General features: G+C 41.8%; 1 protein-coding gene and 1 long non-coding RNA gene across 4 annotated transcripts in view; both read right to left on the bottom strand.

Annotated features, from left to right (window-relative positions):
- Positions 1 to 9,504: 9,504 nt before the first annotated feature.
- Positions 9,505 to 10,297, bottom strand: LOC115153176 (uncharacterized). The gene is made up of 2 exons (XR_003867652.1): positions 9,755 to 10,297; positions 9,505 to 9,716 (listed from the first exon to the last, which is right to left on the bottom strand). It is a non-coding gene; the product is annotated as an uncharacterized LOC115153176 (long non-coding RNA).
- A 602-nt stretch (positions 10,298 to 10,899) lies between these two features.
- LOC115153175 (ras guanyl-releasing protein 3) overlaps positions 10,900 to 13,503 on the bottom strand; it is a 47,122-nt gene continuing 44,518 nt past the window's right edge. For 2 of the 3 annotated variants that reach the window (XM_029698313.1, XM_029698317.1), the window contains one exon: positions 10,900 to 11,313. In XM_029698313.1, coding sequence (XP_029554173.1) covers positions 11,197 to 11,313 — 117 coding nt within the window. In that variant the 3' untranslated portion in view covers positions 10,900 to 11,196. Of the gene's footprint in view, positions 11,319 to 13,503 lie in introns of all 3 variants that reach the window. The other variant, XM_029698316.1, reaches the window with a different exon arrangement.

The following is a 13,503-nucleotide window of genomic DNA, read 5'->3' as shown; positions in this document are numbered from 1 at the left end:
GCTTGCTTACCAGTGATAGGGCTGCCGATACAATGCCTATGCAGATTGCCCCATCGAGTAGGGTTTACATTTTAAAGTATTAGTGCCATGTGCTATAATCATTTGTCATGCACCAAAGAAAAAAATACAGCCTAATTTCCCATATGGGTAAAAAATATAAATTGTGTCCTGGAGACAGGGTGCCAGGCTGCCAGCATAGATATACAAACATAGATCATGCAACCTACAGATACAGTCATTGAAAGCGATAGAGAAAGTTGTCCTCTGCCATTTGTGTTATAACTCTAGCTATAAATGGTTGTATCGGCCCAGACAAGGTCTCTCCAGCCAGCCCTGAAGTGACCAGCTCTCCAATGTTTTCACATACATAGGCCTATTCAAGAAGTCACTATACTAGAATAATGCACTGTTCCTGCCTGTTAAAAATGTTTCATCATTGTTCCAGTCCTGAAAAAACTAAATGTGTCCTTCCTGAACGATTACCTACACTACACTACATCAAACACCTCGATAACCCAAAGACATATGCAAGGATATTGTTTGTGGACTTCAGCGCTGCGTTCAATACCATCATTCCAGAACTCTCCCCAGCTCCGAACTGAATGTCAGTGGAGGCTCTTCAGAGGAGGAAAGGGATGGCCATCCTTCTCCGTGAATTTCATACAAATTAAAATAGTGAAACATTAAAAAAGTTAGACTACACTAAATATATTCACGTCACCAAATAACTGATTAAAACACAGCCTCAACAGCACTCTCTTGGGTAGCACCAAGGTGTAGCCGGAAGATAAAACCTAGGACTTCAGAGCTCTTGCAGCATGAACTGACATGTTGTCCACCCAATCAAAGGACCAGGGATTGAATCTAGTACTGAAAGCATATGCTACAGGTAGCTAGCACTGCAGTGCATAAAATGTGGTGTGTAGTTTACTCAAAGAGAGAGAAAGACAACAGTTTTAAACAAATCCATTTCTTAAAAAATGAAGGAGCAGAGAGAGAGCTATATTTCATTGTATTTTTTCCACTTTCACTTACTTAGCTAATGCAGCTAGCTAATTTAGACTACTCAAACAGCCGGATCAAACAGAGAGGAATGCTATTATGTTAGATGTTGGCTAAGGCTATCTAACACTGGAACTCTTCCAAGGTAAGCTTTCAGATTTATTAACTTATTGCCACTGGAGCTTGCTGTACACTGTACTGCATGATTGTAGCGGGTTTACTAAAGCGTTAGTTCTGGTAGCTATGTTGACTATGACGTTAGCTAATATGGTGACAATGATGTAGGCTGTGTGTAGCGGTTATGGGATGAAGGTTTGGCTTGGAAAGGTTTTTTTCGACCTGGTAACACACAGCTATTGTGTTGGGCACGGAAGTTCACAAGCAAAGGGAAAAGGTAAGAAGAGGAGACCGAGTAGATGCGAGTAGGAATTATACAACGAGCAAAGTGATGAGGCTGTTTGGATGTTGCTGCTATGAAAGTGAACTGTGTGTGCGGGTGATCAGGGGTGTATTCATTCCGCCAATTCTCTTGAAAAAGTGTTCTTAAACGGAGGCAAACTGAACCAAACGAGGATAAACCTACCTGAATTTGTCCAATAGAAACTCTTGTTTGCAACTGTATGGGCTAATGATTATTGCACCCTAGATCAGCTAGATGCAGGCAAGAGTGTGCAACTATCATAGGCGTCGTAAAGATAGGACCAAGGCGCAGCGGGTAAAGTGCTCATACTTAATTTATTTAAAGATAACACTTAAACAAAATAAACGTATGACGAAAAACAGTTCCATAAGGCACACAGGCTATACAGAAAATAACCACCCACCAAACACAAGTGAAACAAACCTCAACTAAATATGTCCTCCAATTAGAGACAACGACAACCAGCTGTCTCTAATTGGAGGTCCTACCAAAAACCCAACATAGAAATAGAAAACAAGATTTAAACATAGAAATAGAAAACATAGAACTAAACCAAAAACACCAAAACACACAAAACAAACACCCCCTGCCACGCCCTGACCAAACTTTGATGTGTGTTTTGATGTGTGTTCTATATTTTCTATTTCTATGTTCATTCTATGTTCCCTATCTATGTTTTGTATTTCTGTGTTTTGGCCTGGTATGGCTCTCAATCAGGGACAGCTGTACATCGTTGTCGCTGATTGGGAGCCATACTTAGGTAGCCCTTTTTCCCACCTGTCTGGTGTGGGAAGTTGATTTTGCATTGCTGTTTGTAGCCTGCGAAACTGTTCGTTCGTTCTGTTGCGTATTGTTTTGCTGGTTCACCGTTTATATTAAAATATGATGAACCCAACCCACGCTGTGCCTTGGTCTCACTCTAATGATGGACGTTACAGTATGTAAACTTTGTTTAAACTTTATATTCTGTCTCTAAATGCTGTTTATCACTAGCAGCCATATCACCAACTATAATTCTGAGTATGTGTAAATGATTCTGTGGGAAGTCACTGAAGTAATATGGGCAGCTATCCTATTCTCATATTATGGAAGCTCGCCCCCCCCCCCCAAAAAAAAAAAATCTGACTACGCGTTATGAGATAGTAAGCCAGGCATAATCGGACCAATGTCATCTGTCCAAAGAACATTCTTCCAAGAGTCTTGATGATCACCAAGGTGCTTCTTGGCAAACTTGAGTCAACTTTTTGGATGAGATGGGTCCCATTATGTCTGTCGAAAACCAAACACTGCATTCCACAGTAAGAACCTCATACCAACAGTGAAGCATGGTGGTGGTAGTTTGATGGTTTGGGGATGCGTTGCTGCCTCAGGACCTGGATGGCTTAATAGGAGGAACCATAAATTCTGCTCTGTATCAAAGAATTCTACAGGAGAATGTCAGGCCATTTGTTTGTAAGCTGAAGCCAGGGGTGCAACTTTCACTGGGGACGGGGGGGAAATTCTGAAATTGCAGTTTTGTCATTGGAATGTGATACAATACAAGGCAACGGTGTGCTTTACGACCATGCGGACGCCTCAGAGGTAGGCTTTGATGTGCCCCCCCACTTCTAAAACCAAAGTTACACCCCTGGCTGAAGCTGAAGAGCAGCTGGGTAATGCAGCAAGACAATGATTCAAAACACACAATCAAGTCTACATGAAAATGGTTAAAAAGCAACATTTTTTGTTGTTGTAATGGCCTAGTCAATGTTGTGGCAGGATTTAAAACGAGCAGTTCATGCTTAAAAATCCACAAATGTCACTGAGTTAAAGCAGTTCTGCATGCAAGATTGAGCCAACATTTCTCCACAATGATGTGAGAGAGTGATCAACAACTACAGGAAGCATTTGGTTGCAGTCATTGCAGCTAAAGGTGCCACAGCCACTTGTTCAGTGTAAGGGGGAAATTACTTTATCACACAGGGGAATTGGGTATATCTTTTTTTTTGTTATTTGTAAACTCAGGTTCCCTTTATCTAATAGTAGGTTTTGGTTGAAGATCTAATAACATTCAGTTAAAAACATATGCAAAAATAGAGAATCAGAAAGTGGGCAAATACTTTTTACAGCACTGTATCTCATAGTGAGTCATTTATGAGATAGTAAGTAATTATCTCATATTAATGACTTACTATCTCATAACGACTTACTATCTCATAATTTACTTAGTATCTCATTATGACTTGTGAATTTAATTATGACTTACATATCTCATAACAAAGACTCATAATTCTGACTTACTATCTCATAACTGCTGGTCAGGTTCATTTTTTTCGTGGCAGGAACGAGCTTCCATATCACTTGGCATGTTGGATTTATAATGATAAATTGTAGACGGTCTGTGCCATTTGGCCACCACTAGAGGGTGGTGGCTGATAACACACATTTTACATGTTTTACATTTCCCAGTTCACTTTAGATGACAGTGATTTCAGACATCTAAATAAAACATGAAAGGCATTTTTCCAGATGTTCCTTCCTCTTTCTAAATGAGATCTAAATTGACCTGTACCTGGTCTCTGTGGGAGACATCCTGTTGTGGACACCCCATCTTCCCTCTCTACGTCCCACTGGTTCAACATGTAAAAAATACTGGTACTCCAGTCTGATAAACAGGAGTCGATTTTTTATTTGGTCGTTTACAGTGTAAAGGTCGATAGATTACATGCCACATATAGAGAAACATCATTCTTAGCCCTCCAGGTGTTATCTTTAAGACATGGTGCCCCCCCCCAGTGAAGATACAACACACATAGGTCTACTAAGCAGAGATAGAGAGAGAAGACAGAATTGGCAAATCAACCCATAGCACATGGTCGACAAGATGGAGCAGGACAACATTGAAACACAGTATAGAGCAGATTTATACATAATAGTGAAATATGAAAAGATATTGGGAATGAGTAGGCTACTAACAGCAGATGGTTCATAGGAATAATGTAAAACTTCTATAAATACATTATATTATCATCACTTATTTTTCTTTATTTTTCCTTTGTTCAATAATACACTGTTTTTAAAGACCATAACCCCAACATAATCCATCAAGGTAATGCGTTTAACACATAAATAAAAATGGTCATTTTGAGCAAGGTAATGTATATATTTGGATGTAGCCTATGAAGTTGCATTTTTTTGTTGTTGCTTTTTAACCATTTTCATGTAGACTTGATTGTGTGTTTTGAATCATTGTCCTGCTGCATGACCCAGCTGCGCTTCAGCTTCAGCCAGGGGTGCATTCATATTATAAACATAAATCCAGTATTCAAGTTTTGATTAGTTGGTGAATTCTGCCTCTCTAATAATGCATCTGATATTGGACTGCAGTGACAGTTTTTTTGGCCTCAGAATATGTGTTGGCTTTACTTTTCCCTCAAACATAGACTGTCAGCAGGTAACAGGGCTAGAGACGGTACATTGCACTGTTTCAAAAATACACAAGGAGTAAAAACACTGCCATATGATTGGTTTCAGGAAAGCATTGAATGAGAGTTTTCTGTGGTAACTTTCAATAACAATCTGACAATTCTAAACTGAATACTAGGTGCTGAAACTGTAGTTTTATACAGTACATTATAAAAATGTGTATAAATTTGCCACATCAACAAATAAAATAAAATTGGCACAGAATGGCTAATTAATTAAACAAAGCTAGAAAATGCTCTCCATAAACAATACATTAGACAGTATGAAAATAGATGACAAACGTACAATCAAGTGAGAACACACTTTTCTCAAGTAGACCAGTTAATGTTGATAATAGTGTCATCAATATTGTTGACAATAATTTAACAGAAATAATATAAAGTCTTGTTGGAATGTGTCCCGAATACGAAAAAAGAATGGCGCTGTGGAAGTGAAGTTGTCATTGTTGTAATATCCCTTATAGGCATGATAACTCAGAACCTTTTTCAAAACAAGCAATAAAGTCATTTTGTGTTAATTACACAACATGACCAAAAGTATGTGAACACCTGCTCGCCAAACATCTCATTCCAAACTCACAGGCAATAATATGGAGTTGGTCCCCCTTTTCCTGCTATAACAGCCTCCACTCTTCTGGGAAGGTTTTCCACTAGATGTTGGAACATTGCTGCAGGGACTTGCTTCCCGCTCAGCCACAAGAGCATTAGTTAGGTCGAGCACTGATATTGGGCGATTAGGCCTGGCTCGCAGTCGGCGTTCCAATTCATCCCAAAGGTGTTTGATGGAGTTGAGGTCAGGGCCCTGTGCAGGCCAGTCAAGTTCTTCCACGCCGATCTCGACAAACCATTTCTGTATCGACCTCGCTTTGTGCACGGGGGCATTGTCTTGCTGAAACAGGAAAGGGCCTTCCCCAAACTGTTGCCACAATGTTGGAAGTACAGAATCATCTAGAATATCATTGCATGCTGTAGCGTTAATATATCCCTTCACTGGAAATAAGGGGCCTAGACCAATCCATGAAAAACAGCCCCAGACCATTATTCCTCCTCCACCAAAATGTACAGTTGGCACTAAGCATTCGGGCACGTCGCGTTTTCCTGGCATCCACCAAACCCAGATTCTAGCTCATCTGGTAAGCTCGCGTCACTGGAAAGCTCGCGTCTGGGTTTCTCTTTGTAGTCCATAATAGTTTTTGAGCCCTACCACATCCAACGAGCGTCAGAGCCGGTGTAGTAGGATTCAATCTTAAACTTGTATTGACGCTTTGCTTGTTTGATGGTTAGTCTGAGGGCATAGCACAATTTCTCATAAGCGTCCGGATTAGTGTCCCGCTCCTTGAAAACGGCAGCTCTAGCCATTAGCTCGATGCAGATGTTGCCTGTAATCCATGGCTTCTGTTTGGGATATGTACGTATGGTCACCGGACGTCGTCTATGCACTTATTGATGAAGCCGGTGACTGAGGTGGTATATTCCTCAATGCCATTGGATGAATCCCGGAACATATTCCAGTCTGTGCTAGCAAAACAGTCCTGTAGCGTAGCATCTGCGTCATCTGACCACTTCCGTATTGAGCGAGTCACTGGTACTTCCTGCAATAGTTTTTGCTTGTAAGCAGGAATCAGGAGGATAGACTTATGGTCAGATTTGCCAAATGGAGGGTGGGGGAGAGCTTTGTGTGCATCTCTGTGTGTGGAGTAAAGGTGGTCTAGAGTTTTTTTTCCTTTGGTTGCACATGTGACATGCTGGTAAAAATTTGGTAAAACAGATTTAAGTTTTCCTGCATTGAAGTCCCCGGCCACTAGGAGCGTCACTTCTGGATGAGCATTTTCTTGTTTGCTTATGGCCTTATAGAGTTGGTCGAGTGCAGTCTTAGTGCCAGCGTTGGTCTGTTGTGGTAAATAGACGACTATGAATAATATAGATGAGAACTCTCTTGGTAGATAGTGTCTACAGCTTATCATAAGGTACTCTACCTCAGGCGAGCAATACCTCAAGACTTCTTTAATATTAGACATCGCACACCAGCTGTTATTGACAAAAAGACACACACCCCCACCCCTCGTCTTACCAGACATAGCTTCTTCTCTGTTTTGCCGATGCATGGAAAATCCTGCCAGCTCTATATTATCCGTGTTGTCATTCAGCCACGACTCGGTGAAACAAGATATTACAGTTTTTAATGACCCGTTGGTAGGTCATCATTTTTATTTTCTAATGATTGCATGTTGGCAAGTCGAACGGATTGCAGGGGTAGTTTACGTGCTCGCCTACGGATTCTCAGAAGGCAGCCCAACCTTTTCCCTCTTTTCCTCTGTCTTTTCTTCATGCAAATGACGGGGATTTGGGCCTGTTCCCAGGAAAGCAGTATATCCTTCTCGTCGGATTCGTTAAAGGAAAAAGCTTCTGCCAGTTCGTGGTGAGTAATCGCTGTTCTGATGTCCAGAAGTTATTTTCAGTCATACGAGACGGTAGCTGCAACATTACGTACAAAATAAGTTAAAAAATAAGTTTGAAAAAAAATGTTGGTTAGGAGCATGTAAAACGTCAGCCATCCTCTTCGACGCCATCTTATCAAACATGGTTTCCATGTGTTTTATGCCATTCCATTTGCTCCGTTCCAGCCATTATTATGAACTGTCCTCCCCTCAGCAGCCTCCACTGATGGAAACTCATTTCATGAAGCTCCCAACAAACAGTTCTTGTGCTGACGTTGCTTCCAGAGGCAGTTTGGAACTCGGTAGTGAGTGTTGCAACAGACAATTTTTAGGCACTGCGTGCTTCAGCACTCGGCGGTCCTGTTCTGTGAGCTTTTGTGGCCTATCACTTCGCGGCTGAGCTGTTGTTGCTCCTAAACGTTTTCATTTCACAAGAACAGCACTTACAGCTCTAGCAGGGCAGAAATTTGAAGAACTGACTTGTTGGAAAGGTGGCATCCTATGACGGTGCCACGTTGAAAGTCACTGAGCTCTTCAGTAAGGCCAATCTACTGCTAATGTTGTGTGCTTGATGTTATACACCTGTCAGCAACGGGTGTGGCTGAAATAGCCAATTCCACTAATTTGAAGGGGTGTCCACATACTTTTGTATATATAAGTGTATGTGAGTGTGAGACAAGCAGAGAATTCAAAGGTCAGATTAGTGGCATTCATTAGTGTAACATTATACATGCATGTGTATGTTCTCAATACCCAACACGTAACAACCCCAGTAGAGCTATATAAGATCTGGCAACAAGATCAATGAGAACTTATGCAGACCAATGTACTCGAAAGCAGCTCAGCCAAGCATATGGAAATAACCTCTGTGGCATCACAACACTTTGCTGTCCTTGATTTCAGCCAGGTATGATGATACTGTGGGTTTAGGAGACCTTGCAGGAACAACACATTTTCCATGAGTAGTCCAGCAGCAAATTGCTCTGACTCGTGTCACCCACTAAGCACTGAATCATTGTCATCCCTTAAAGGCCCAGTGCAGTCAAAAACGCAATTTCCTGTGTTTTATATGCAGTATAATTTCCATAATGCCCTTTGCGTAAGAGCTTTTTGAAAAGACTGCCTGAAATTTCAGCCTGTTTTGGTGGGACAGAGCTTTGGTCTGCCTGGTGACATCACCAGGGGGTAAATGAGTTAATAAACCAATAAGAAAGAGAGTTCCAAACCTCTCTGCCAATAACAGCTAGTTTTCCCCTCCCCTCTCGGACCACTCCCAGACAGTTCTAGCAAAATTATTGCTTGAGAAATTGCTCTTTGCTAAGAATCTATGTTTCTTTTTGACCATTTTATTTGAAAACAATCACAGTAAGGTACTTAATTGTTACACAAAAATGATTTGCTGTTGAGATTTAAAAAAAACGGCTGCATTGGACCTTTTTAACTCTTGTATATGAAGCCTTGGATATCTCTTGCTACTATACACAATATTTCCCCATGCTCCTCCCCCAACATGGAGTCCTCTGATCCTGCAGTCCTGTTCTTGGCTCTGTCCTACTGTGTCGAACAGAAGGTCAGACTCTACTGTCATTACAGAAACCTCCTTGTCAAACTCACCTGCCCGTACCTACTTGTCCCTACCTTGAGGCCCTACAAGAAGTCTCTCTACAGATGAAAATAAACTCCCTCCCCTTACGTAACCTGCTGTATCCTTGGTGATGGAGGAACTGACCTGCTCACTCAACTGATGCCTGGCAACCACAGCACAAGCACCTGGACTCACACCTGGTGCCACTGTAAGCAAGTGCGTAATCAGTGCTCCACTGACTGAAGGCTTAGTGGAGATTCCATTACCTCTGCCTGAATGCAAAAGGCTTGATTCTTCAGCTGATGAAAATAGGTCAAAGGTCACTCAAATGGTGTCTCCATTTATGTGGACAATGAGAAACATTGTTGACCCATATTCACATATTCAGCCTGCAATGCTTTGAAATAACCGGAATACTTTAAACATTGAATCGCCTGACTGTATGAAATATCACATACCTAAACCATAAATAAATGTAAAGTATCTGTAGTTTACCTCATTGTCCTGAGTGGATACAGAGTTCAAATCCCTTTGAAATAATAAGGCTGAAAACAATAACGCTTTCTTGACTAAACAAAAGACAACTATTCCTTAAATTTATAAAATAAGTATCAGTGGTTGTATTGTACTTTACCTTATGCTAACACAGCAAGTACCATTTCTTGTATTCCAGACTAAGATATAGAACTGGCACATAAACGATCATCAGTTGTCATGCTACATGAAGCTGGTGCCACTTTTAATCCATTACCCTTATAAACAATGTACCTGCCACTTTTAATCCATTACCCTTATAAACAATGTACCTGCCACTTTTAATCCATTACCCTTATAAACAATGTACCTGCCACTTTTTCCCTCATATTCATCTTCACCTATAACTTTCTATTGCTTTACATCTTGATCTCTTAACACATTCTCACATCTCCAAATGCATTCTGTGGTCCAGTGTGGCTCAGTTGGTAGAGCATGGTGTTTGCAACGCCAGGGTTTTGGGTTCGATTCCCATGGGGGGCCAGTACAAACATTTTTTTTAATGAAATGTATGCATTCACTACTGTATGTCGCTCTGGATAAGAACGTCTGCTAAATGACTAAAAATTATAGATTTTTTAATTCTCACTTTGCATCCCCCACCCAGTCCATCATAGAACGTTCACAGTGTCCTCAAAATGTCAATCATACATTATACATTATTGCAACTAATCCACGTGACCCAAATAACTGAATTTTTTCAGCAAATCAACAGTAGACAACACACATATGTGCTCCACAGACACCACACAAATTAAATAGGAAGCATGTACATGCTCCGACATTCATACAGGTGTAACAGTGTAGGTTCCGTCCCTCTCTTCGCCCCAACCCGGGCTCGAACCAGGGACCCTTGCACACATCAACAACTGACACCCCACGAAGCAACGTTACCCATCGCGCCACAAAAGCCACGGCCCTTGCAACGCAAGGGGAAACCCTACTTCAAGTCTTCAGAGCGAGTGACGTCACTGATTGAAACGCTATTAGCGCGCACCACCGCTAACTAACTAGCCATTTCACATCGGTTACACTCACCCCCCCTTTGACCTCCTCCTTTTCCGCAGCAACCAATGATCCGGGTCAACAGCATCAATGTAACAGTGTAGGTTCCGTCCCTCTCTTCGCCCCAACCCGGGCTCGAACCAGGGACCCTTGCACACATCAACAACTGACACCCCACGAAGCATCGTTACCCATCGCGCCACAAAAGCCGCGGCCCTTGCAACGCAAGGGGAAACCCTACTTCAAGTCTCAGAGCGAGTGACGTCACTGATTGAAATGCTATTAGCGCGCACCACCGCTAACTAACTAGCCATTTCACATCGGTTACACTGGGCATTTCGATGGCCGCGGCTTTTGTGGCGCGATGGGTAACGATGCTTCGTGGGGTGTCAGTTGTTGATGTGTGCAAGGGTCCCTGGTTCGAGCCCGGGTTGGGGCGAAGAGAGGGACGGAACCTACACTGTTACACAGGCACAGGTGGACACCCGCTCATTTACGTTCAGTCAGTCAAACACTGGTGAGCCCCAACAAACCTAAATCACATGTACTGTAAGTAGTCCAGGATCCTTTCCCAATGACACTGATTGGGTTGTGAAGGCAGGGTGTGTAGAGCTGGGGAGCATTGAGGACAAGGGCTTTTTCAGTCCCATCACTCACATCCCTGGCTCGGGATTAAACATCAGTATTCATATGTGGTTCACTGAAGACCTGTCTGGATAGGTCAGAGGAAGTCCATCCTACTCCAGGTCACCAAACGGGGGCCTCAAGCAGCCAAGTACTTCGCCCAGTGAGGAGAGCTTCCTGATGCGGGCTTCCAAGGGCCTCCATGAGCCCTGGGTTCGGCCCTTGGTGTCTCCAAGTCAGCTGTCCTGAGTGCAAGAGGAGAGACACGCACTGTAGTCACATACTCAGACCTCACGATAGAGGAGAGAAGACAGGAACACACTAGCCAGGTATTCCCAAGAAGTCACTACTGTAAATAGACATTCAGTTATTGTATTCTTGTTTTTATTTACAATTAGATTGCAATGCTAACAAATTGGCCAATGATATGGTTTTACGTTCTGAAGGCTGGGCCTAAAATAGTGTATAAGAGATCATACAAGAGGTTCTGTAGTGATTCCTATGTTGAAGATATAAGAATATTGTGTTGTATTGTTTATTGAGGAGCAACCAGACGCCGCACTTGACATATTTATGAAAACAATTTCAACAATTTTACTGAGTTACAGTTCATATAAGGAAATCAGTAAATTTCAATAAATGAATTAGACCTGGGAGGGCATAGGCCGACCCACTGGGGAATCAGGCCCAGCCACTGGCGAATCAGGCCCAGCAAATCAGAGTTTTTCCCCACAAAAGGGCTTTATTACAGATAGAAATACTCCTCAGTTTCATCAGCCGTCCGGGTGACTAGTCTCAGACGATCCCGCAGGTAAAGAAACCGGATGTGGAGGTCCTGGGCTTGCGTGGTTTCACGTGGTCTGCGGTTGGACATACTGCCAAATTCTCTAAAACAACATTGGAGGCGGCTTATGGTAGAGAAATTAACAGAAAAGTATCTGGCAACAGCTCTGGTGGACAATCCTGCAGTCAGCATGCCATTAGCCCGCTCCCTCAAAACTTGAGACATCTGTGGCATTGTGTTGTGTGACAAAACTGCACATTTTAGAGTGGCCTTTTATTGTCCCTAGCACAAGGTGCACCTGTGTAATGATAATTCTATTTAAATCAGTTTCTTGATATACCACACCTGTCAGGTAGACGGATTACCTTGGAAACTGAGAAATGCTCACTAACAGAGATGCAAAATAAATGTGTGGCCAACATTTTTGAGAAATAATATTTTTGTGCATATGGAACATTTCTGGGATCTTTTATCCAGCTCATGAAACATGGGACCAACACTTTACATGTTGCGTTTATATTTTTGTTCAGTATAATAATCATGCACCCAGTAAGAAACTGACTGTAAAAATGTCTAAATCCCTGTGGATTGATGAGAAATGGAAGCATTATTGTTGAGAGGGACGAGGCAAAAGGAATAAGTATGTCTACACAGCCGATTGGCAAACGTACTGTAAATTGAGAAATCATGTGACTAAACAAATAGAAGAAGAAACTGTACTATGAAACAAAAAGAAATGTAAAAGATTATAGTCAAATCTTTGGAGCATCATAAATTATATTTTGGGGAAAAAGGCAAACTCAGCTCCAGCCCTCTGATATTACCAACTACTTTAATGACTTTTTCATTGACAAGATTATCAAACTTAGGCATGACATGCCAACAACAAACTCTAAACCTTCATGTCCGTGCATACCTGACCTAATTATGAAAGACAAGAATTGTGATTTTGAATTCTGTAAAGTGAGTGTGGAACATTTTAAATTATTGTTGTCTATCAATAATGACAAACCACCTGGTACTGACAACTTGGACGGATTTTACTGAGGTTGGTAGCGGACTATATTGCCATTCCTATTGGCCATCTCCTCAATCTAAGCCGACAGGAAAGTGTGTTTCCTTAGGCCTGGAGGGAAGCAAAAATAATTCTGTTACCCAAGAATACCAAAGCACTGGTTCAAACAGCTGACAAAACAGCCTGCTATATATCAAAAACTAAAAGCATTGAATTTGGGACAAATCATTCACTAAACCCTAAACCTTGGTGTAACCCAAGATTGTAAACTGACATGGTCAAAACATATTGACGCAACGGTAGCTAAAATGGGGAGAGGTCTGTCTGTGATAAAGCGCTGCTCTGCTTTCTTGACATCGCTATCAACAAAACAAGTCTTACTGGCCCTAGTTTTATCACACCTGGACTACTGCCCAGTTATATGGTCAGATGCCAAAAGGAAGAACATAGGCAAATTACAGTTGGCCCAGAACAGAGCAGCACGGCTGGCACTTAAATGTACATGGAGGACTAATATCAATAATATACATGTCAATCTCTCCTGGCTCAAAGTACAGATCAGATTGACTGCATCACTACTTCTTTATGAGAGGTATTGACGTGTTGAAAGCACCTCACAGCACATTGTGGA

This window comes from Salmo trutta, chromosome 18, assembly GCF_901001165.1.
Source record: "Salmo trutta chromosome 18, fSalTru1.1, whole genome shotgun sequence".
Lineage (NCBI taxonomy): Eukaryota > Metazoa > Chordata > Actinopteri > Salmoniformes > Salmonidae > Salmo > Salmo trutta.
Note: the sequence above shows the minus strand (reverse complement) of the source record. Positions and strands in the feature narration are given on the sequence as shown.